Source organism: Stegodyphus dumicola, chromosome 9 (assembly GCF_044657685.1).
Source record: "Stegodyphus dumicola isolate Sdum_Otavi_A_Nest chromosome 9, ASM4465768v1".
Lineage (NCBI taxonomy): Eukaryota > Metazoa > Arthropoda > Arachnida > Araneae > Eresidae > Stegodyphus > Stegodyphus dumicola.
Window position 1 is genome coordinate 83164838 of NC_140776.1, and position 20302 is coordinate 83185139.

The following is a 20302-nucleotide window of genomic DNA, read 5'->3' on the forward strand; positions in this document are numbered from 1 at the left end:
ATTTAAAAACTTGTTCTATATCATTAATGTGTTGTTCCAACGTACTACTCGTTATAATTATATCATCTAGATAAATTAAAGTTGACTTTCCTAGGACAGGCTTTAGAACAATGTCCATAGCTCTCTGGAATGTTGATGGGGCCCCACACAACCCAAAAGGCATGCGTAAAAATGCATAAGTGCCCGATTTTGTCATAAACGCAGTTTTATGTATATCTTCGGGTCTCATAGCTATTTGATAGTAGCCAGACGTTAAGTCCAAAGTAGACATATATCTTGTCGATTTGATCTGTCTAATGATCTCGTCTATAACCGGCAAAGGGTAAACTGGAAATTTGGTAATACTATTTAGTTTTCTGTAATCAATAGCAAACCTCCAAGCCCTTTTATCCGAAGGAGGAAACTCGTTCTTTTTCCTACATAGTACGACTGGACTCGCGTACTCACTATTTATGGGCGTTATTATTTTATTCTTTAACATCTCCTGAATATGTTCTTCGATGATTAAGTCTTTTTGTTTGTCATAACGGTATGGTTTAGTCCTACAAGGTTTTTCGGCATTTAATTGAATCTTGTGCGTCACTATTTGGCAGTTTCCTGGTTTCTATTACTCACCACTTGCTGTATTGCTTTCCTTTCATGGTCATTCAGATGGCTAAGGTCCACTTGAGGTGTCTCCACAGGTTCCACCACCCTCTGGTCCATCTCCAACACCACGGAACTATCTTGAAAATTTAATTTGGCCCTCGCGGCCCTTAAAAAGTCCATACCTAAAATAAGAGAGTGTTGCAGATCTTTCACCACAAAAATTAATACTTTGAGACTTTCCTCTTTTACCTGTAAGTTTAATGATAATTTCCCGATGCAGTGACATGTTTTTCCTTGCGCCGCTATAATTTCCGTATTTCTGGTTTTAAATAATCGTATCCTATAAAAATTCTTTTTGAAGAAATTTTCACTCATAAAATTTCCTTCTGCTCCTGTATCGATGAGGGCTTCTACTGGTACATCGCCAACCAGGACTTGTATAATTGGTAGCTGTGAGTTTTTTACGATGACCGTATTTAAATGTCTATTTGAGGGTTTTTTTAAAACTTCCGGGGTCTGGACCCTCCCTTTCACAGGCCTCTCTAGTCGTTTAAAGCTTTCCTTTCAATCTGTGTCTTCTGGGTACGCGAATGTTTATTTTCAAATTTCTTTTTGGGTCTTGACCTTCGAGTTTCGATGCGTTAGCTTGATAGTTCTTTCCCCCATAAGAGCGATTTCCATTTCTGGTTTCCTCCTTTGAAGATTTCCTTCGGGTACTTTGAGAATATGTTTCCCCTCTCGCTTTTCCCGCTATTCTGCGATTTTGAAACTTCACCGCCAATTCGAAAAGTTCCTGCAATGTGCTTGGGTTTCTAATTTCAAAGTAGTCTTGAACAGCGGGTAACAATCTTGGTAATATTATTTCAATAATCTCCGCATCGGGTTTCTTTCCATACAGCATATCCGTTAGCTTGATTTTTCGTAGAATAAAGTCCGTCAATTCTGCTGTATCCCGTTGATAGAAACTATATAGCTCGGCTTCCAGCCGTGCGCGATCTTTCACTATGAGGAAGGCCTTTACTAACGATTTTTTGAAATTTTCAAATGTATACGTCTGGCTTCCAAATTCCCCTAATAAAAATTTGCCTATGTTTTTCCACCATAGCGCGGCCTGTCCTCTTAGTGCTGATGTGGCGATGGCAACCTTTTGTCTTTCAGGGACAGGGTAGAGCTGAAAGTGGTTTTCTAGACCTTCTAGAAATACCGCCACCGAATTTTTTCCGTCGAAATGGACGTTTGGCTTGATTGACGCTCTCAAAGTCTGGACCAGGTATCCAAATCCTTCTAACTGGATTGTCATTTCTTGGTGTTGTCCAGCGGCTTCCATCCAATTTTCGGCCATTTCAGTTCGATAAGTGTTCGGGCGCCAATGTAACGTTGCGTGCCTCCAACTTGCACGCAACCAAGTGGTGACTGTGAAAACAGGATAAAATACAGAATCTTGTGAAGGGTTTAAGTCCCTTTTTATTCAACGTAATAAATTACAATTGCGTGCTCTTGACGCTCACAGACTGCGCCTACTTGGCGGTCAAATAAAAATAATAACCTGAAAAGAAACTAAAGACAAGATTCTAATTACGAGGCTCTCTAAAATAACTAACTCACAGCGTTTCACAACACCGCTGCTAATTCAGCAGACTTGAAGCTCGCTTGAACGATTAACACTACTTCCCGCCAAGCACATAGGCCGAAACGCGGGGTTCTTCAATTTCTCGCTCACTACCTCCGCGCTCGTGAAGTAAGAATATCCCACCGAACTCGTTTCCTTCCTATTTAAATCATAATACTTCCGCTGATAATTTGAATCCTTGCGCGTTCTACTCAAATTTACATATTCTGGCATTGGCAGTTCCAGGGGAAAGTAAGGCTTGACAGGAAAGATAGTTTAAACTTAAAATAAATGTTAGTTAAAATAAATATAAACCCTACAAGTGCGTCTTTTAAAAATTAATTCCTGTTATATGATTCTTATAAACGCAAATAAATACGTAGCTACAAAAATGAAGCTGAAGTCATATAATCATAATATTTAAATCATAACTTTACTTTTTTAATATGTTACTTTAACTTGAATGATTATTACATAAATATTATGTTATTTAAAATCATATTGTTGACAAAAATTATAAAACAAATATTTTTCTTTTCATAGTACCACTATAATCGACGTTAAGGAATAAAAGGACAAAACAAATTACAGATACATTTTTATGATTCAGTTACTTTGTTCAAACAACTGATAATAAAATTTCCTGAACTTTCTGGGTGAACAATTTCTCACATTTTAATATGTTATTACTTACAAGAGATTTATCTCTTTGTTTTAAGTAGTAATAAAGTTTTATATTTTAAAGATAATTATGAGTGCTTAAAACATATAGATCTTTAAAGGATTCTGAAATTCTTCAAAAAAGCACGAATGCATCTTAAGTACAGTTGACAAATGGGAATTTAATAAAACTATTTAAACAGTACATATTTGTTTCTTTCAGTCATAAACAGAAGAGGTTTGCTAAAAACTGTGCAATATAAATGAAAGTTATAAAAGAAGATGACAGAAAAAACCCCAATAAAATAATAATAAAAGGAAGTATTGAAATAATTTTCTTACCATTCGTAACAACAGTGCACTGCTAACCTCTTCGAATTGCGATATAGTAGAAAATACACTTAGCACCAAACACAAGAATACCATAAGGAAGCTGCAAAGAAAGATAAATTTTAATTTTAAATTCAAATTCAGAATGGTCAACATTCATAGTTTAAAAAATGAATGGCTTTGTATTTAAATTCAAACAAAGGCACTAAAAAGAAATTGTCAGAATTTTAATGTGACTTAATATGCATCACACCGTTAAACACGAAATCATTTTATAAAATGAAATCATTTGTAACTGCTGAAAAGAAGTTTCAGTTTTCAATAAGGCACAAAACTTGAATGACACTTCTCTACCGATAATTATAATTATTCTGTAAAAAGAAAATGATCTAAATATTATTCTAGGGAAAATAAAATTCTTTTATATGAATCGAAAAATACCTTTTTCTGTCAGTGGTACTTCATATTATTGTTTTTTCATTAATATTATTTAAGAAATATATTGCTTGAAATTTAAATAAAATCCCTAGCTTAAATAACAGATAAATATATTTGAATTCAAAATTTCAAGTCGCTTTAAAATACTTATAGTAAAATAATAAAGAATCAGCTGCTCAATAAAAGCCCTCGTATCTGTATTACCTGAAAATATTACAGAAATGGAACCCTTAACTTTTGACAAATACATTCACTAAATAGTGTAAAAATATACCTTTATGTAATAAAATAGTCAAGCCGGAAAAACAAATTAACGACGAATTATAATGAATTCATTGGAGTTTAAATTTAAGACAATTTTTAGTTCAAAGCATTATTTCGCATATTAAAAGAACAGGCAAGAGAAAGAACCTAGTAACCAGTATTTCATTTCATTTCCGAATAAAAGGAAAAAGAAATATTTACACAATAGAATAAAAAAAACGAAAAGGATGGATACATGAAAATATTTCAGTACAGAGTATCAGATTTATTACCCATTTTCTCATCATCCCACATGAATGTCATCGGAAGCAAACATTGGACAGGAAATGCAATCCAGAGTGAGGCAAATTAAAAAAAAATAAAGGTTATTCAATCTCTTATACCCAAATAGACGTAGATAGCCATATTATCATAAAAAATAGGTCAAAGGCGAGTCGGGAATGATAAAAAGCTTCATTTTAATCCATTTTTTGGGTATAAAGCTTTAGAGTTTTCTTCTATGGCAGAAGGTGATGTTAGAATTTGGACGATGGCAAAGGCTCGTAACTACTATTGAAGAAATAAAATACACTTTCATCAAATATCCCACTGGAAAAAAGCTAAACATAAAACGTTGCAGGTTAATAAAAAACCAAGCTTTTGGTTCAAATAATAGGAAATTTACGAATGCTTAAACATACATACAACATAAGGAAACGAACATTTTAACTACTTATTCATTATACTGTTGCAACTTTCTTTAACTTTAGATACATATGACATATCACAACTGAATATCTGTAATTTATTATAAGTACATGGCACGTATAACAGTGACTGCATGACGCTGTGATACATGACTATTTATGTGCTCCAAAGGGTAATCTTTCAACTAGTACTTTATTTATTTACTTCAAGTAAAAAAGGTGCCATTAAGAATATGCAATTAAGGATAGGTTTCGTGTACATATGACTGACAGATAGTATAAGATTTGGATTAACAATTCTTATGCTTTCACCTACACACACGAGTCGAAACAGTTTTTTTTAGCTTTGAAAATACTTTCCGAAGTATGTAATTATTAATATACATTAGACAGAAATGACACAGCATCTAATTTTGAAAATAATCTAGATTGTTCGGTAAATAATAAATTCTGACAAAATTATCATGCATAAAGTCCAAGAGGATGTCTAAAGTTACCTTGAGTTAATCGCAAAGTGTATGCTATAAAATATATTACATGCATTTAAAAATCCTTAATATTAAGACACAATAACACGCCGAATAAATACTAATTCAGAAGTCAAACAACAAAAATCAGCGTTATATTTACAAAATTAATATATCTTAATATATCTTTCGTATGCACGATTTGATCAATAAATTGTAACACAATTATGTATATTACAAGGCTTTCGTTAAAAGCGACTGACTGTACATTTATTTCCTTAAATATCAGTTCTAAGTAGCCACTTGTAATATGTTCTTTAAATAACGTAAAACATATTCCCGAAGAACGTTCAGCAACAGAAGGCATTTTAAATATAAAATTTAATATACGATCCTTGCAGGAGAAAAAGCTTATAATTAAAGTATCCATCATGATTACATTCAGTTAAACAGAAACGTTTCTGTACATCTGCGCATGATAATTCGTAAAGATGCAAAGCAGATTTGATGTCGATTGAAATTAAATATTTTTAGAACGTCCCCAGGTTTTCTTTAAAGTTGAAGAAAAGACTGTAAAAGAGCAGTAATTCGTGTTAACGAATAGTAATTTCGTTTTGAATGAAACAGCATTAATTAACAACTTTTTCGCAAGTTACCTGAGAAGCTATTCCAAGATATTCTCTCTAAGAAGGCCATCCATGATTTCAGATTACTCTGGCATTCTGTGGGAGAAGTTGCTATTAGGTAGGGGATTTATAGTGCCACTCTATATTTATGGTCTAAGAAATGCAAGTCAGTTTTAGAGGAAGTCTTCAACAGAAGTTTTACTGTAATTATTCCTATATCGCTGAGCCCCACCAGTGGCCGAGATCGCTAAATGCTGGTAGTTCACCTGGCTTGAGTTCTATCCCAGGCGAACGAGTTGGCAGCATGGATAGTTTTTCATGTTTTTCCCCATGTTAAACTTGAATACGAGCCACTTTCCCTTAGAAAAGCCTCCACGAATGTATCCCTCCTCTTGCGCAGATAGCCCAAGGTGATATTCAAAATAACATAACCTTATAAGGTATTTCTCCCACTTCCCTAGCGTGCCTTCGTGGTGTAACGGTAGAATGCTGGGCCGGTATTCCAGAGGTCCGTGGTTCGATTCCCGGCGAAGGCGGTTGCAAACTTTTCATATTTTCTGCTTCCAATTAACCTAATGACTCTACAAGTGGCGCCCGAACTAAAAGGGTTGTGGATGATGATTCTCCTCACCCAGGATTTGGCGACTAGGTCCCCTAAAACCCTAGTCGCTCTTTAAAAAGGGGAGTATATAAGGTATTTCTCCCACTTCCCTAGCGTGCCTTCGTGGTGTAACGGTAGCATGCTGGCCCGGTATTCCAGAGGTCCGTGGTTCGATTCCCAGCGAAGGCGGTTTCATACTTTTTATCTTTTCTGCTTCCAATTAACCTAATGATTCTACAACCTAACCTAACATATATCACTGAGCTTTTCACTTGTAGGTTCAGAATCCTTTTTATTTATTTAATTTCTTTTCGTTTAATGAATAAGTAAAAAAGAGTACAAGGAAGTTTTGCTATACAAGGAACTATGTGAAAATTGCATTTTGTGTTTTTGAAATTTCCTGTCCCACTACTGAAAGTATTATCATAAAATTCCCCACCTTATTTTGAAAAACCTTACAATTGCAAGTACATTTTTGGAATCAATAGTTCCGAAAATAGATCTTGTAAGCAGCCAAGAGGAGTATTATAAGCAGTTCAGAAGAGTTTAGAGGAGTATTGACGACTTAGGACAGTTCTGTAACAACCATAAGCAAACATTAAAGGCTGTATGTTTAGAATAATTATCCTGATAGAATTTGAATGCATTTTGCATTCCCATTTTCTTGCACGTGCCGTCAGGTTTTCATGAAGAATATTTATATATTTACATTCATTCATATTACTTTCCATAAAAGTATACTTCCGATATCAGAGGCAATGAAACAACCTCAAACCGTTACCCCTCCACCCATATACTTAACAGCAGGCAGAAAGATTTTGAATTTACGTTTTTTGTTCCAGTTTAGCCACACAACAATTCGTCCATCAGATCTAAATGTATTAAATTGTGACTCGTTCGGAAATATAACATTGCTGGATTTTATCATCAATAATAAACTTAACTGAACACCTGCAGCAAATTAAGAAGAAAACATCCAGTACAGCTAACAACCTGAAAAGAATGCAACGCATCAGATGGGGCATGAACATCCAGATACAAAACCTGATCTATAATACTACTGTGGAAAGAATAGCACTGTATAATGCAGTGATATGGGCATCCCTGATGACTGCGAGAAAGCAAAAGCAACTCAAATCTATTCAAAGGCCCTTTCTTTGGAATTATTCCCGAGCTTATGGAACAACCTCAAATGCTGTCCTGTATCAGCTTACCAACAGCATCCCCTGTTCTTGGTTGCAGAGCAAGAATATGTAAGGACTTAGTTTTTCTGCTAAGAAACGACTGCAAAATTAAAGATGAAATTGTAGCTACCAGTTCTTACAACTCACCGGACCATCCATATGCTACCAGAAATAACATCATGCCATGCGCAAGGCAGAACAAATACCAAAAATTCCTTCCGAAGATTTACACAGATGGCTCTGGCATAACCAGCGGAACAGGATACATCATAAAAATCTATGTCTGTAATCATGACACAAAGACGTTCAAATATCAGCTCTGTATACAGAATAGCGTGTTTCAATCGGAAATGTTCGCGATCCTACAGGCAATTAATGAAAGCATACATCAGCATTTTCCAAGAACATACATCTATACAGATTGTCTCTCAATGCATGCAGTCGCGAACACAAGTAGTAAATCATCACTAGCTCAAGAAATTCTCAGCAAGGTCTTAATGCCAACATTTCTTCCCAACTTGGATTAAAGTCCATGTTGGCCACATGGGAAACAAAGGGGCTGTCATATTATCCAAGCAGGTAGCTCAGGGAATAAGTACTATTGAAAACAAGCACTTCCGGGCCAGCTTCACACTTGAAAATAAAACTGCAAAATACAACCAAAGAATCAGGGCAAATACGAAGGCCAATGCACTGAAGAATTTTACAAGCTTTTCCCTAAAGTTAACTCTTCTCCGATTCATGTTACAAGACAAATAACGTGGTTAATCACGGAGCACATCAGCTTTCCCACGTACTTCTATGTAAGGAATTTCTCTTCAACAGATTCTTATACATGTGGAGAAAGCGGTCACTCCGAACATTATCTTTATTTATTGCACGTTAACAGAGTCACTTCTCCTAAAGAAGCCAATTTTAGAAGGGAATTTATTCCCATTCCTAAGGTATTCAGTCAAAAATAAGCACTTAAGGCATACCATTGCGATGCTTATTGATTTCCTAGCTTGCAGAAGTCAAGAGCTGTGCACCTCCAATTAGCCACCAGTAAAATGTCCTTCAGCAACAGCGAAACTAAGGAATTAAATACACATGCAATACTTGCGCGTGCAACTTTGCAGGAAAGCAATAAGCTCCGTGAATATGAAGTAGGCTATAGAGCACTTACAAGTAGTGCAATTGAACTAAACTTGTGTATGTCTAAGCAAGGAATGGTTAGGTGAGATGAACATAGAAACATTTCGTATGCAGTTAAATACCCCACCAGCCCAAGCGAGCTAATATATTGCTTAAGCAAAAGTGTAATGTATTTCTGTTACAGCCATTGGGTATACACAATGATTAATGTAAAATTTCAGGCAGCGGTGAATATAACCCCTCCCGAAATTCGAACATAAAACGGCACAACGGATGACACCGATGGCAAAACTTACCATGTCGATTGCACCAGATAACAATAACACCTCTGCACCGCGGGCCCCACAGAGGAGATATTAATCAGAACAGCCAGTACAACGGCTTTACCGACTTATTCAGGATAAATAATAAGTGACCCTTGTACCTACATATTTTATATATTTACATACCTCCGCTCTTCATTGAGAAAAAGGCTTGGCGATGAAAGAAAATGAATTATTTTAAGGACATAGTTTTAGGTTTAATTAAAAATGTAATAATTCTGTAGATGATTTTAGTGTAGAAGTAGCTGCATAGATATAGAAGATAGCTGCACAGGCATTAAGAAAAAAATTAGCAGAGGTGGCGCTGATTCGTACATAGTTTCATTTCGTAATTAGTACAGCTTCCAATATCATCATTATGGCTGCTCTGCGAACCCACAAAGTATCGCTTGCATCTTTCTAAATAAAGGCGACACATAAACAGCATATGACAGAAATACATGTTGTCAAGAAGCACGGTAAAGCAGGAGAAAAAAGGGTTGCGCAATATTAACAGCGGTGTTTATCGTAAAATGTTTCTTTTAATCTGACTGGCTGAGAGTTAACCGCATCACAGCATAATTACACAAACAACGTAATTTTCAAAGACGCAGACAAGAAATTTTATTATAAACAATTTAGAACAGAAAAGCTCGATAGCAAAATTAAAATGAGGAATTAAAATAACTGTTGCTAAATTAAAGTTAGTTATTTGAATTTACATATTCAATATCTTACATTGTATAACATTGTATACATGTAACTCTCTATAAAAACCAGAAATAATTCTTCTAGTTAGTCCGCACATTCTCTGAAAGAATTTGCATTAGGAAAAAAAGATTACTTGCCCTTTTAGTTATTTTTATCGTTCCTATTTAAAACAAAAGTTCATATTAAATTTATTTTGACAAATAAAATTTTACTAATCAGAATATAAGTAAAATACGATGATGAGTGAACTTCCCGATTTTTAACTCATTCTTTTTGCAGCGATCAGTTTTGTCCTGCTCAGAGTGCACAAAATATTGTACTTTTGATGAGAAATTAGTGTTTCTGTCATTAAGACCTTCCAATTATCTTAAAGGTATTTCCATTATAAAAATTTATTTTCATCTCATATTTAGCATTTATATTGTATTTTGGTATAATCCAAAATTATGCAGGAATGATTTGAGCAGCTGCGGAATGATTCCTAGAGTTTAGGGAGAAAGAAAGACTAAATTTTTCATTTTCTCTTGTGTAAAGGATTGTTAAATTTGACACATGAATACACTTCGAACACAGACCTTTGTTTCAACTGTTATTAAATTATTCCTAACATAATAAATATATTTCACTTGCTTTCACCTCACCCATAGTGAAATAAACACTGCATCTCTTGTAGGCAGATAGTGCACGAGTAGTTTGTCATCAGTATACTGACTATACAGTTCTGTGAATTGTAAAATTAAAATCGCTTTCCCAGAAAATAAAAGGAAAGAAAGATCGCGAACCACAAATAAAGGAAATCGAATTATGCTTTGCCGAAATGGCAACTTCAGAAGAATATTCTAAGGGAATTCTATACAGAAACTGCAATTTCATTTAAGATGGAGTACTTACAGGTTTGGGTTTTCAAAAGTCTAAATAAAATTTATTAATGTTATCAAAGATGGATTTTTATTAAGAAGAACATAGTTTTTATTTCATTAAAGTGCGGGAAGAGGAGTTTCATTTCAGTATGGAATGAAAAGAAATAAGAAAACTAATATTGATAACAAAAGCGAAGTTATATTAACACATGTGTCACGGTATATTTCACAGTCAATTCTGACTTCACGACTGCATTTTATCTTAGTTTTAGACTACAGACCTGGTAAAGAAATGAATTGTTAAATGGCATTATCGGCGAAGCATAGGCTTTGTAATGCAAAATATGACACTACTTGATATTAAAATTTTGAGAAATGTTTTTGCAATTATTCTACGTACATTTACTACATTTTCATATTCTCTATATAAAACTGTTTTGTGCATTTTACAGTAATAATTATTTGCTCCCTTCAAAACAGTTTTAAAATTTAAATTTAAAATATTTATACCTCATTGAAATATACCCTCTAGCCTTCAGCATTTTTTCCTTTCCTTTTTTCTTCCTTCTTTTAATGGTAGGAGTTTGTAATTTGAATGTTATATTAGTTTCATAATTACATTAAAGTATGCTTTCAGGATCTGGCTTTGATGAGGCATCAGATGAAAGCAACTTGCGCTGATTAAAGAATTTATTATTAAATAACGAAGAAGAAAAAATTATAAGTGATAAAGATGTAATTAAATAGATGACAAGAAATCTAAAATAAATTGCTATCGATGACTTTTTGTAAAAGTAATTATCAAGTTCAGGATTAAAAATAAAATTGCCCCTAAGCTCAATGAAATTACAAATTAAGCTGGTAACTACTTTAATTTTATTTATATTTCTTTATTTTTTAACGCTCGATAACATATAGAGAAAAATTTATGGGAAAATAAAATGATTTAAAACCCGATTTCCTGAAATGTTCTGTTACGTCTGTCTCAATTCTTTATATAATTACTTTCTTCTAAAGTAATTTAAGTAAATTTGATCAGTTTCTTTCTACTTGGAACATACTTAAGCATCAGATCGGATTACTACCTCTTTTTAAATGAGGGAAGTAGGCAGAGAAATTTTGTAGCTTTTAATTTAATATATAAAGATGAAGGTTCCATATGTAACTGAACGCTATTTAATAAGCCACGTAGTCTTTCATCTTTATTCGATGATTTCATGTACATTATTACAAATGAAGTAAATATGCATACATATTCAGACCCATAGTGAAATAGCAAATGCAAAATTAAATCAATATAGCAAATGGAAAATTAAATCAAGAATTACTGCACCATGTCTAATAATTAATAAAGTACTCTAAGTATTGTTAACTTTTTATAGGACTAGAAAATCTAATTATTTTATTAGACTAAATAAAATATTTTTCTTGTTTGTAGGTAGGCATTTTTCCCCCTGAGTCTATAATGATGATTAACAAAAATTTGTGTTTGTGACCAATCTAACATTATTTGAAAATTTGCCTTATCAGTATGTGTAAAAGGTGCAGGAAAAAGTTAAATCAAAGCTGTAAACAATTTTGGTCCTAATAATTTTCTTGAAGAATTTCTTAGACTTCATAACTGACACATGACTTACACACGGACGAAGATTTTAGCTTTGATCTTTTCTGCAATCTGTTTAGAGAGGAAGTCACAGAATTACATGAAAAAAGAGAGCACTGTAACTAGAGTTCTCACAAAGAGCTTTATCTAGCCCAAGTCACGTGCTGATTCAACAACACTTGATAAACTGAATTCCTGTACAGAACCACAACGGAAGACATTTTCTTCTGTGGAATTATCCCTTGGTATTTTGAAATCTCAAAAACAGACGTAATTTTTAAACTAGCTTCCTTAAGACTAATTTTATATGTAATGGTATTATAGTTCCTTCTAGATGTTTAAAAACGGATCTAACGTCATACCGTGGATTTCTAACGAAACTAATTCCTAACAAAACATTATAAACAGTCTGTCTTATGGTAGTACAGCTGGTGTCCTGTTGCTTCACAGATAAAGCTAACAGGAAAAGTATCTTCAAGAACCATAGCAATATTAAAGTCTTCATTCCATAAATATTGTTCATATTTCAAAACATGGAATGACGCAGCAAGACATTATTTTACTCACCGTTATTGAACTATCTTAGTGTTCTAGCGATAAGGGTGGAAATGAAAGCTTTATCTTTATCCTGAGCATGTATTCGAAAGTGGGCATATGCTTCCGCAGGCAATCGTTTTTCTTATTTTAATAAATTCACCGCAGCGATAACAAAATTAGATATTTTTTGCAAAATCTGGTACACTTCCAGACGTGCCGAACTCTACCGAATTAAACAGAAGATTCCAAATTTTCTCTCGCTGTCGCTACGCATAGATACATCTCAAAACATCATGATCAAGTTCTTTAATGGGGATAAGCGCAGCTGGAAGTTGCCTGAAATTCATCATCCATTGAATAAAAAAGCAAGGTAGAAGCAGTCCTCTTCATATCTGACGTCGCTAAATAATGTGATTTCCATGCGCTTGTTGCAGTTGCTTAAGAATTTGAAATATTTTATCTTATTTATCTCCTCGAAAAATGTAAAATACTCATGTATTTTTCAGAAAATGCATAGAGAATACGTAATATTTATAGTGTCATGTAGAATTATTTCACCAATTAATTGTAACACATTTGTGATGCATACAGTTTGTCATTGCAATTTTCGATTTTGCACCTTAGGAAGGTCCTATTTTTCGATTTTGATTCAGAAAGATACTAAAGCATATGCTTGCCTCATAGCACAATCAAACGTAAGAGATAGTATGGAAAAATTAAGTTTTTATGACGAAAAAAGGAGTAAAAAAGCGTCTGAGGGCTTTCAGATTTTATATTACGCTCAAACGCCCTTTTTTGTTTCTTTCACAGGGGATTCGAAATGAGATTTGAAAAGTGATACAGATATTCAAAGTTATTTGACTCAAAATGCCATTAGATATTGTAACATCTTTGAATTGCTGCGCTGCCAACATAATACCAGCAAGAAATGTAAAGAAACCTTGCGCAAAAGTATCCATGCTTGAAGATGCACGCGATGTAAATGTTAATGGAACTTTTTGAAATCTTTGAGTTTGTTAATAAATACGTAATTCGTTAACGTTTTAAAGAATACTAAACAGATAAGAAAACAAATTCCAAGTTTGGGCTTCTAGCTGCCCATATTCGATTGGAGGACAACGTTATTCTAAATTAGATGTCTCTAGGTACCGTTGGTTTTTCACAATGCGAGAAATATGCATCTATTTATGCAGACTCTTCATTATTTAATTTCTTTAAATGTAATGCAGGGTTCTAATATTGGTGGCAACAATCTGAAGAGTGATTCAGACTTTTATAGTAAACCAACGCAAAATGCCAAAACGGAATTAATAACCCTTCTAGGCTAACGTCCATTTGGGCTAAAACTTATTAATTCAGAATGCCATTTTTTTTCCTTTTTTCATTAGCACATCGCTAAACCTCAACGATTACTGTATAGTTTTATTTAGAAAAATACTTCCTTATAACGGAATCGGTTACAAAAACTTGTATGGTAGGTCAGAAACGACTGCAGGTATTAAAGAAATGGATGTGAAAAATCAATCTTCAGTTGCTAGTGGAATTACAACTCCATTCCTCTTTTCTGAGAATGGAAGCAATAACAGAGATGGAAAAACTGTAGCCAATTATTGTTACTTTTTTTATAAGATTTTATTTAGTTCACTCATGGCGTTTCACTGTAAATGTAATTCTGTTATAAATTTTTAACCTACTTTCTGATAAATTTATCGGGTTCAAATTTGTTTGAGTTTGTTGATGGTTATACAAAGTGGTGAAACATTTTTTTATTTGATACTTAAATGATTTTTCGCACGTATCTTCGTTTAACTTACAACCTAAGCATATCATAATTTTACTGTTTGAGCCTTCGAATACACCGAAAGAAAATCTTTTCAACGAAACTTGAACAAAAATTGTAACATCTGAATTTTTTGATAATTTCTGAAAATTGATCGATTTTTTAGACTGACGTTTACGGTTTTAAAATTTCAACATTTAAATACATACAGAATATATGGTTTTAAAATTTTCGAAGATTATAAAACAAACTGAATGATCTCTTTTAAAGATAGAATGGTAGAAAAAATATTAATTGAGTGATTTTCTACATTCTTTTGAAAAACTGTGCTTAAATCTGAAGCAGAAGGGAGGGAAAACAGGAATTTCTCGCCGAAATATTCCTTTTGAGTTTGCCATCTTGGCACACTTAATGACAAGCTGGCAATATGCGTTTTTTCATTTTAACTTCAAGTAAAATGCATGTTGTTGCATTGTTATTCCATTAAATTCCTGAAACTGAATGTTCAAAAGTATTGCTTCATTATTTCATTGATGTTACGTTAATTTTCCTTATTTCACAATTTTCTTATAAATTATTGCTTGTGCCTTAAAAATAACTAAATATTTCATGATTGAAAATGTGTAATTGATACTAAATATAGGAATAAGTAATATAAAAAGGTTTTTAATACAATAAGCTTTATTTGAAATGGAGATTAAGAATAATGTACTGAAAGGTCATTAATCATAATATCCATTTTGAATACTTTATCATGTAGTTTATCGTATGAATACTTTATCATGTAGTTTATCTTATGAATACTTTATCATGTAGTTTATCGTATGAATACTTTATCATGTAGTTTATCGTATGAATACTTTATCATATAGTTTACTATATGAACACTTTTTCGTATTGTATAATGGGAGTAATAAATTAAAGAATTATACATACAGAACTCATCTACCATTTTATATCACCAGTAATAAAAACGTTGGTGCCTAGATAACGAAATCTATTTATTTAGTTGCATTGTCAAATGTATGTCACTGTCTTTCTAAATTTAACATGGGCATCCTACGCTTTTACATTCGCGAAATAAAATTCTAGATGAATTCTACAAGTAGAATCATTTAATCTATTATTCTAATCTAACTATGTGGAAAAATTATTTTTCTCGTTTTAGTGCATTAAATATTAATCTATTTTGTATAAACCTTTACTGTAGGAAAAAACCCTTTTTAGTTGCATTTTGTTTAATTCTCGTGCTTCAGAAACTGAATACAGTTAATTTTGTTTCTTGACTTTGAAAGGAGATGCGGTGAGCTTTAATATAGCGCAAGTGATTGTAAAGAATTTGAAGTATAATGGAGTTTGTTTTAGCAACGACTTAGTTGTTGGTGCAGAATATTGTACCAATAATGATAGAGTTTGAAGATTAGTGTTGCAGGCATCTTGAAATGTGAAGACTAAGACTTGCAAATTTAAAAGGTGATAAACTAAGATAAATCAGTTTTTAAATTTATCAGCTGAAAAAGTTGCAGTTTGTTTACAAAGTCACTGTTCATATTTATTTCTATCTTTCCTATATTAAAAAAAAGGTGTGTTAAAAAACAGAAACATTTAATCAGTAGCTGCATAATACTGAATATATATGCAAACGCTGTTTATTAGAGAATTGTTTATCAAGAATATCCATTGTTAAAAATAAGTGAAAGAAAAATACTCCTTTTTAAGAATGAGCTACTCAATTTGTGGAAGAATGCATTAAAAATAAACTTAAAAGCGATACAGGGATTTCTTAAAGTAAAAAAAAAAAGTCGTCAAAGGAAGCATTCGCCATTTACTGTATACTTATCGCATAAAGAACAATTATTTATTTATTTATTTGTTTTGCCTTCTGATACTGGTATCATGAGAATTACAGAAAAATGAAAAATAAAATTAATAATAATAATAATGACAATTTGTTAAATGGGGGTTTCAGCTAATAAAGAGTGAAAACGCTTCCAGATGAAGATGAAATTTTTTTTATTTATGTGTTAGAAGTCACTTCTGCCAAGTATGTTATTACATTCTAATTCCCAATTAATAGTGAAGCAATTTTACATACTAAAGTTGCAGATGTTTCCATGTTATTTTCCGAAGCGTTTCCTATACATGCTTTTAAAGTCTACACTCTAGAGATCTGATTGATAAGTCTATCCGATTAATATCTTCACGTTCTAGAAAAATTATTCAGCAGATTACCTTAATGGCAGCTAATATTCTATAAAAATTAACCAGATATATCTCTAGAAGCCCTTTCATTGAAGGACAGGGTTTCCTAATTTTCTTCAGATGAAGATACGTCAAGAATCATGGCTAAGTGGAACTGGGACGTATCAGCAGAAAGAATGGTCCGCCACCTATTCTTGGTCCAAGGTTGATGTTTTGTGTCAAACGGGTTCTTTTGTGCGAAAAAGTTAGCATAACGCAAACAGCAGATTTTTTTTGCAGAAGAATGAGATACAGGCCCTAAGTTCATCTTTTCAGGGCTGCAGTTGTCCAAAGTGAATTTTAATGGATGATAAAGTTCGTCCCCATAGGGATAATCTGGTTGATGATTTTCTGAAAGTTGAAGATACTAAACAGATGGACCGAACAACCATATATCTAAAACTGAAACCTAAAGATAATGCTGAGGCGCTCTTAGGGAGGGTAGTCTCAATTAATCTTTCCACCTTCAGATCCTCCAGAACCCAAGAAAAAAGTTGTTGAAGAATTTAACAGATTGCCTTAAGAATTCATAAACTGAGAAATAATTTCCAGTATGAAAACACGCTGTGCGATCTGCATGATTGTTAGAGGAGACTGCATCTCTTATAACATATTTTGCGCTCTATGGTACAGTCTCTATTTTAGGTCTTCCTGCACAAATGAGCCTAATGCATGATTATCTATGATATATTTTGTGTATTATAAAAACCTATGCCAACACGAAATTTAATATTGTCCATCAGTTCTGGAGATAATCAACCAAATGTAAAACCTCTTCTACATGTTTAGCACCACTCTAGTTTAAGATCTCTCTCTCTTTTTTTTTTTTTTTTTTTACTTGAAATTTCTATTTTAATAAATCCAGGAATATCGCTTGGTATATCGAAAGGACTGCATATATCTTCTTAATCTTTTGCCGATTAAATGGCTTGGCGAATTAAAGTATTAATTTTATCAAGCGACTAAGGCTTTGTTAGGATTTGATATAGTTTTTCAAGAGACTGATGAATAACTGGGATTTATAAAAAATGCTAGTAGACTGGGTACTCATTTTTATTTTGTAAAACACTTTAGCATTTATTACAAGTTGCATTCAACAGAAAAATGTTAGAAAAGTAATGACGCATTTATTTTTTATTCTCAAATTTTCTTTGAATAATTAGGATTTTTATTCTTTCATTAATAAAAATATATTTCATTTATTTTGAAACTACACTGAATGTAGAACCTAAATTTTGAATCTTTTATACACCAAAAATAGAATACACATTTACTTTATTAAAATAAATTTCCGGAATATTTTCATCCTATAATAACCATAAACCATATTTCAACCATAAAATAAATATCTATACTGAGAAAAACTGCATGAAAAATCATAATAATACCCAATAAACATTGCGTCTTTTAAAATATGAGTACTACATGCTTGTGAAGGGTTATTCTGAGTTCAATGTATTAAAAAGTCTTTTAAAGCCGGAAAGTCTTTTAAAACTGTCTATAACATTCTCTTTTCGAAAATATTTTGTCTCTAAATTAAAAAAGATTAAAGTGAAAATATGCTTAGAGTGTATTTTGCTTAACTATTGACTTTGTTTACCTAGAAAATATGGATAGACTGAAAATTATAGCAAAATATGCTTAAAGGATTTTAACAGTCTTTTACGAAATGAGCTTAGCCAGCGATCTACAATAAGTACGAGACGATTTAATGAGGTGTGGAGTTCATTTGCAACACACGGATGAACCTTAAGGTAATAAAAAACTTCAAATAAAATACTGATTATAATAAGAAATACTAATTACTCGTTGCTAAGCAGTTTAACATATTATAAAATCAGTTTATTTTATTAGCGTGATGTATGTAATCTTCTAAATTTTAGAACTACATAGTCGAAACTGTTCAACACTTGAAAACAAAAGATAATAAATTAATCAAAGAAACTGATGCCTGAATTTAAAAAATATTTTTAAAAAACTAATCTTCCACCACTGGAAAACAAATATAATGAGTCTACAAAGAAGGAATAGAAAGAAAAAGAAGGAAATATTTATCGTCTACTCGTACCTTCAACTCTGGGGTATACTACCCGACATTGAAAATGCAACACAAAGAAAGAGTGGCCCAAAAATTATGCAAATTTCAGAGAGGATGCACGTCACTTAATTATACGAATGATGTAAAATGCACAGCTATCTAGTGCAAGTTGAAAAAGATATAAGGGATAGAACCAGCACAATGTTCAATTTTCGTGCCATTATTTCTGCTAGGCAATCATCGAAGAAATTTTGTTCTTGTCTCAGAACGCGTGTAATAGTACTCGCACCTGTTAACGCTTAAATATCAGTTGACACACACCTGGATATGTCCACAGTGCACCGACTGGGGCGACGATGGTTGGAAAAAGGACATGTGGCAAGTTCGAGGGGTGCCGGTGCAGGCAGAGTGACCTCAGCACGCGTGGATGGACGCATCCACCAACAAGCGGTGGCGCACCCGCAAACCACTTCTACCTCCATTCTGCATCATGCTCAAGACACCCTGGATGTTCACATATCGACCAGAACCGTTTGCCGTAGTTTGGTGGTTACTGGTCTGCACTCGTGGTGTCCGTTATGAAGACTGCAATTGACCCCATATTATAAACGCCAACGTCTGGATTGTGCCGTCGATGTGGAGACAGGTTCAATGCAGCAGCAACTGTGGAACGCCCCGCCGCTCAACAGCGCGGCCTCATGGTGTGAGGCCCAGTTACGTACGATTCCAGGTCACCTTTAGTTCGTATTCAAGGCACTATAACGGCTGAACGATGCATGGATGATGTGCTGCGGCCGGGATACTCCTCTACCTTCAGGGAGTGCCCAGTGCCCTTTATCAGCAGGATAACGTCCGATCACATTACTACTCGCATCTACCAACGTGCTCTGCAAGGTGTATAAATGCTTTATTGGCCACCGTTTCTCTCCTGATCTCTCACCAATCGACACACATTGGGGATGTGATTGGACGCCATTTGCACACCCTGCTACTGCCGCTTTTAGAAGACGAACTGAGGCAAATGGTTGACAGGGAATCGAGAACCGTTCCTCAGGACAACATCTGCAGTTTCATTGACTCTGTACCTAGAAGTGTTGCCTCGTGTTTGGCCGTCCAAGGTGGTCCTACAACCTACTGAGCCGCTGACAAGTTTTAGCACTTCTACCGCTGACAGGTTCAAATCATATTAAATTGCCAAATGCAAATACTAATGCTTTCCTAAAATTTGCAATTAAAAATAAATATCTTAAAAAGAGAGTATAAAACATAATAAAATATCTATCATCCAAAGGAGAAGAAATTTGTATAAACTAAACACTCTAAATCAGCTTTCACCCTGTTAACATATGAACTTATAAACCTGAAACTATAAACTAGGACATATGAACTAGAACCAAAACTATGAACTAAACTTATGAATTATGAACTAGAACAACGAACTCGTACTAATGAACTGATTTAGATCCTTATCAAAATTTGAAATCAATATAATATACAAAGGTAATGTCCAGTAATTCTAAATTTTTACTACAATGTATATACGAGGGCTATCCAGAAAGTAGATTACGTTTTGGAATAAAAAAATAAACAAAGTATAGGAAACAAATTTTATTATATACAGATGAAAGCCACACTCAAATACT

General features: G+C 33.4%; 1 protein-coding gene across 3 annotated transcripts in view; it reads right to left on the bottom strand.

Moving 5' to 3' along the window:
* The window catches only part of LOC118200294 (potassium voltage-gated channel subfamily KQT member 1-like), a 640573-nt gene that overhangs the window by 171876 nt on the left and 448395 nt on the right, over positions 1 to 20302 (bottom strand). For all 3 annotated transcript variants that reach the window (XM_085823702.1, XM_085823701.1, XM_085823700.1), the window contains exon 2: positions 3200 to 3290. In XM_085823702.1, the coding sequence (XP_085679828.1) occupies positions 3200 to 3290 (91 nt within the window). The remainder of the gene's footprint in view (positions 1 to 3199; positions 3291 to 20302) is intronic.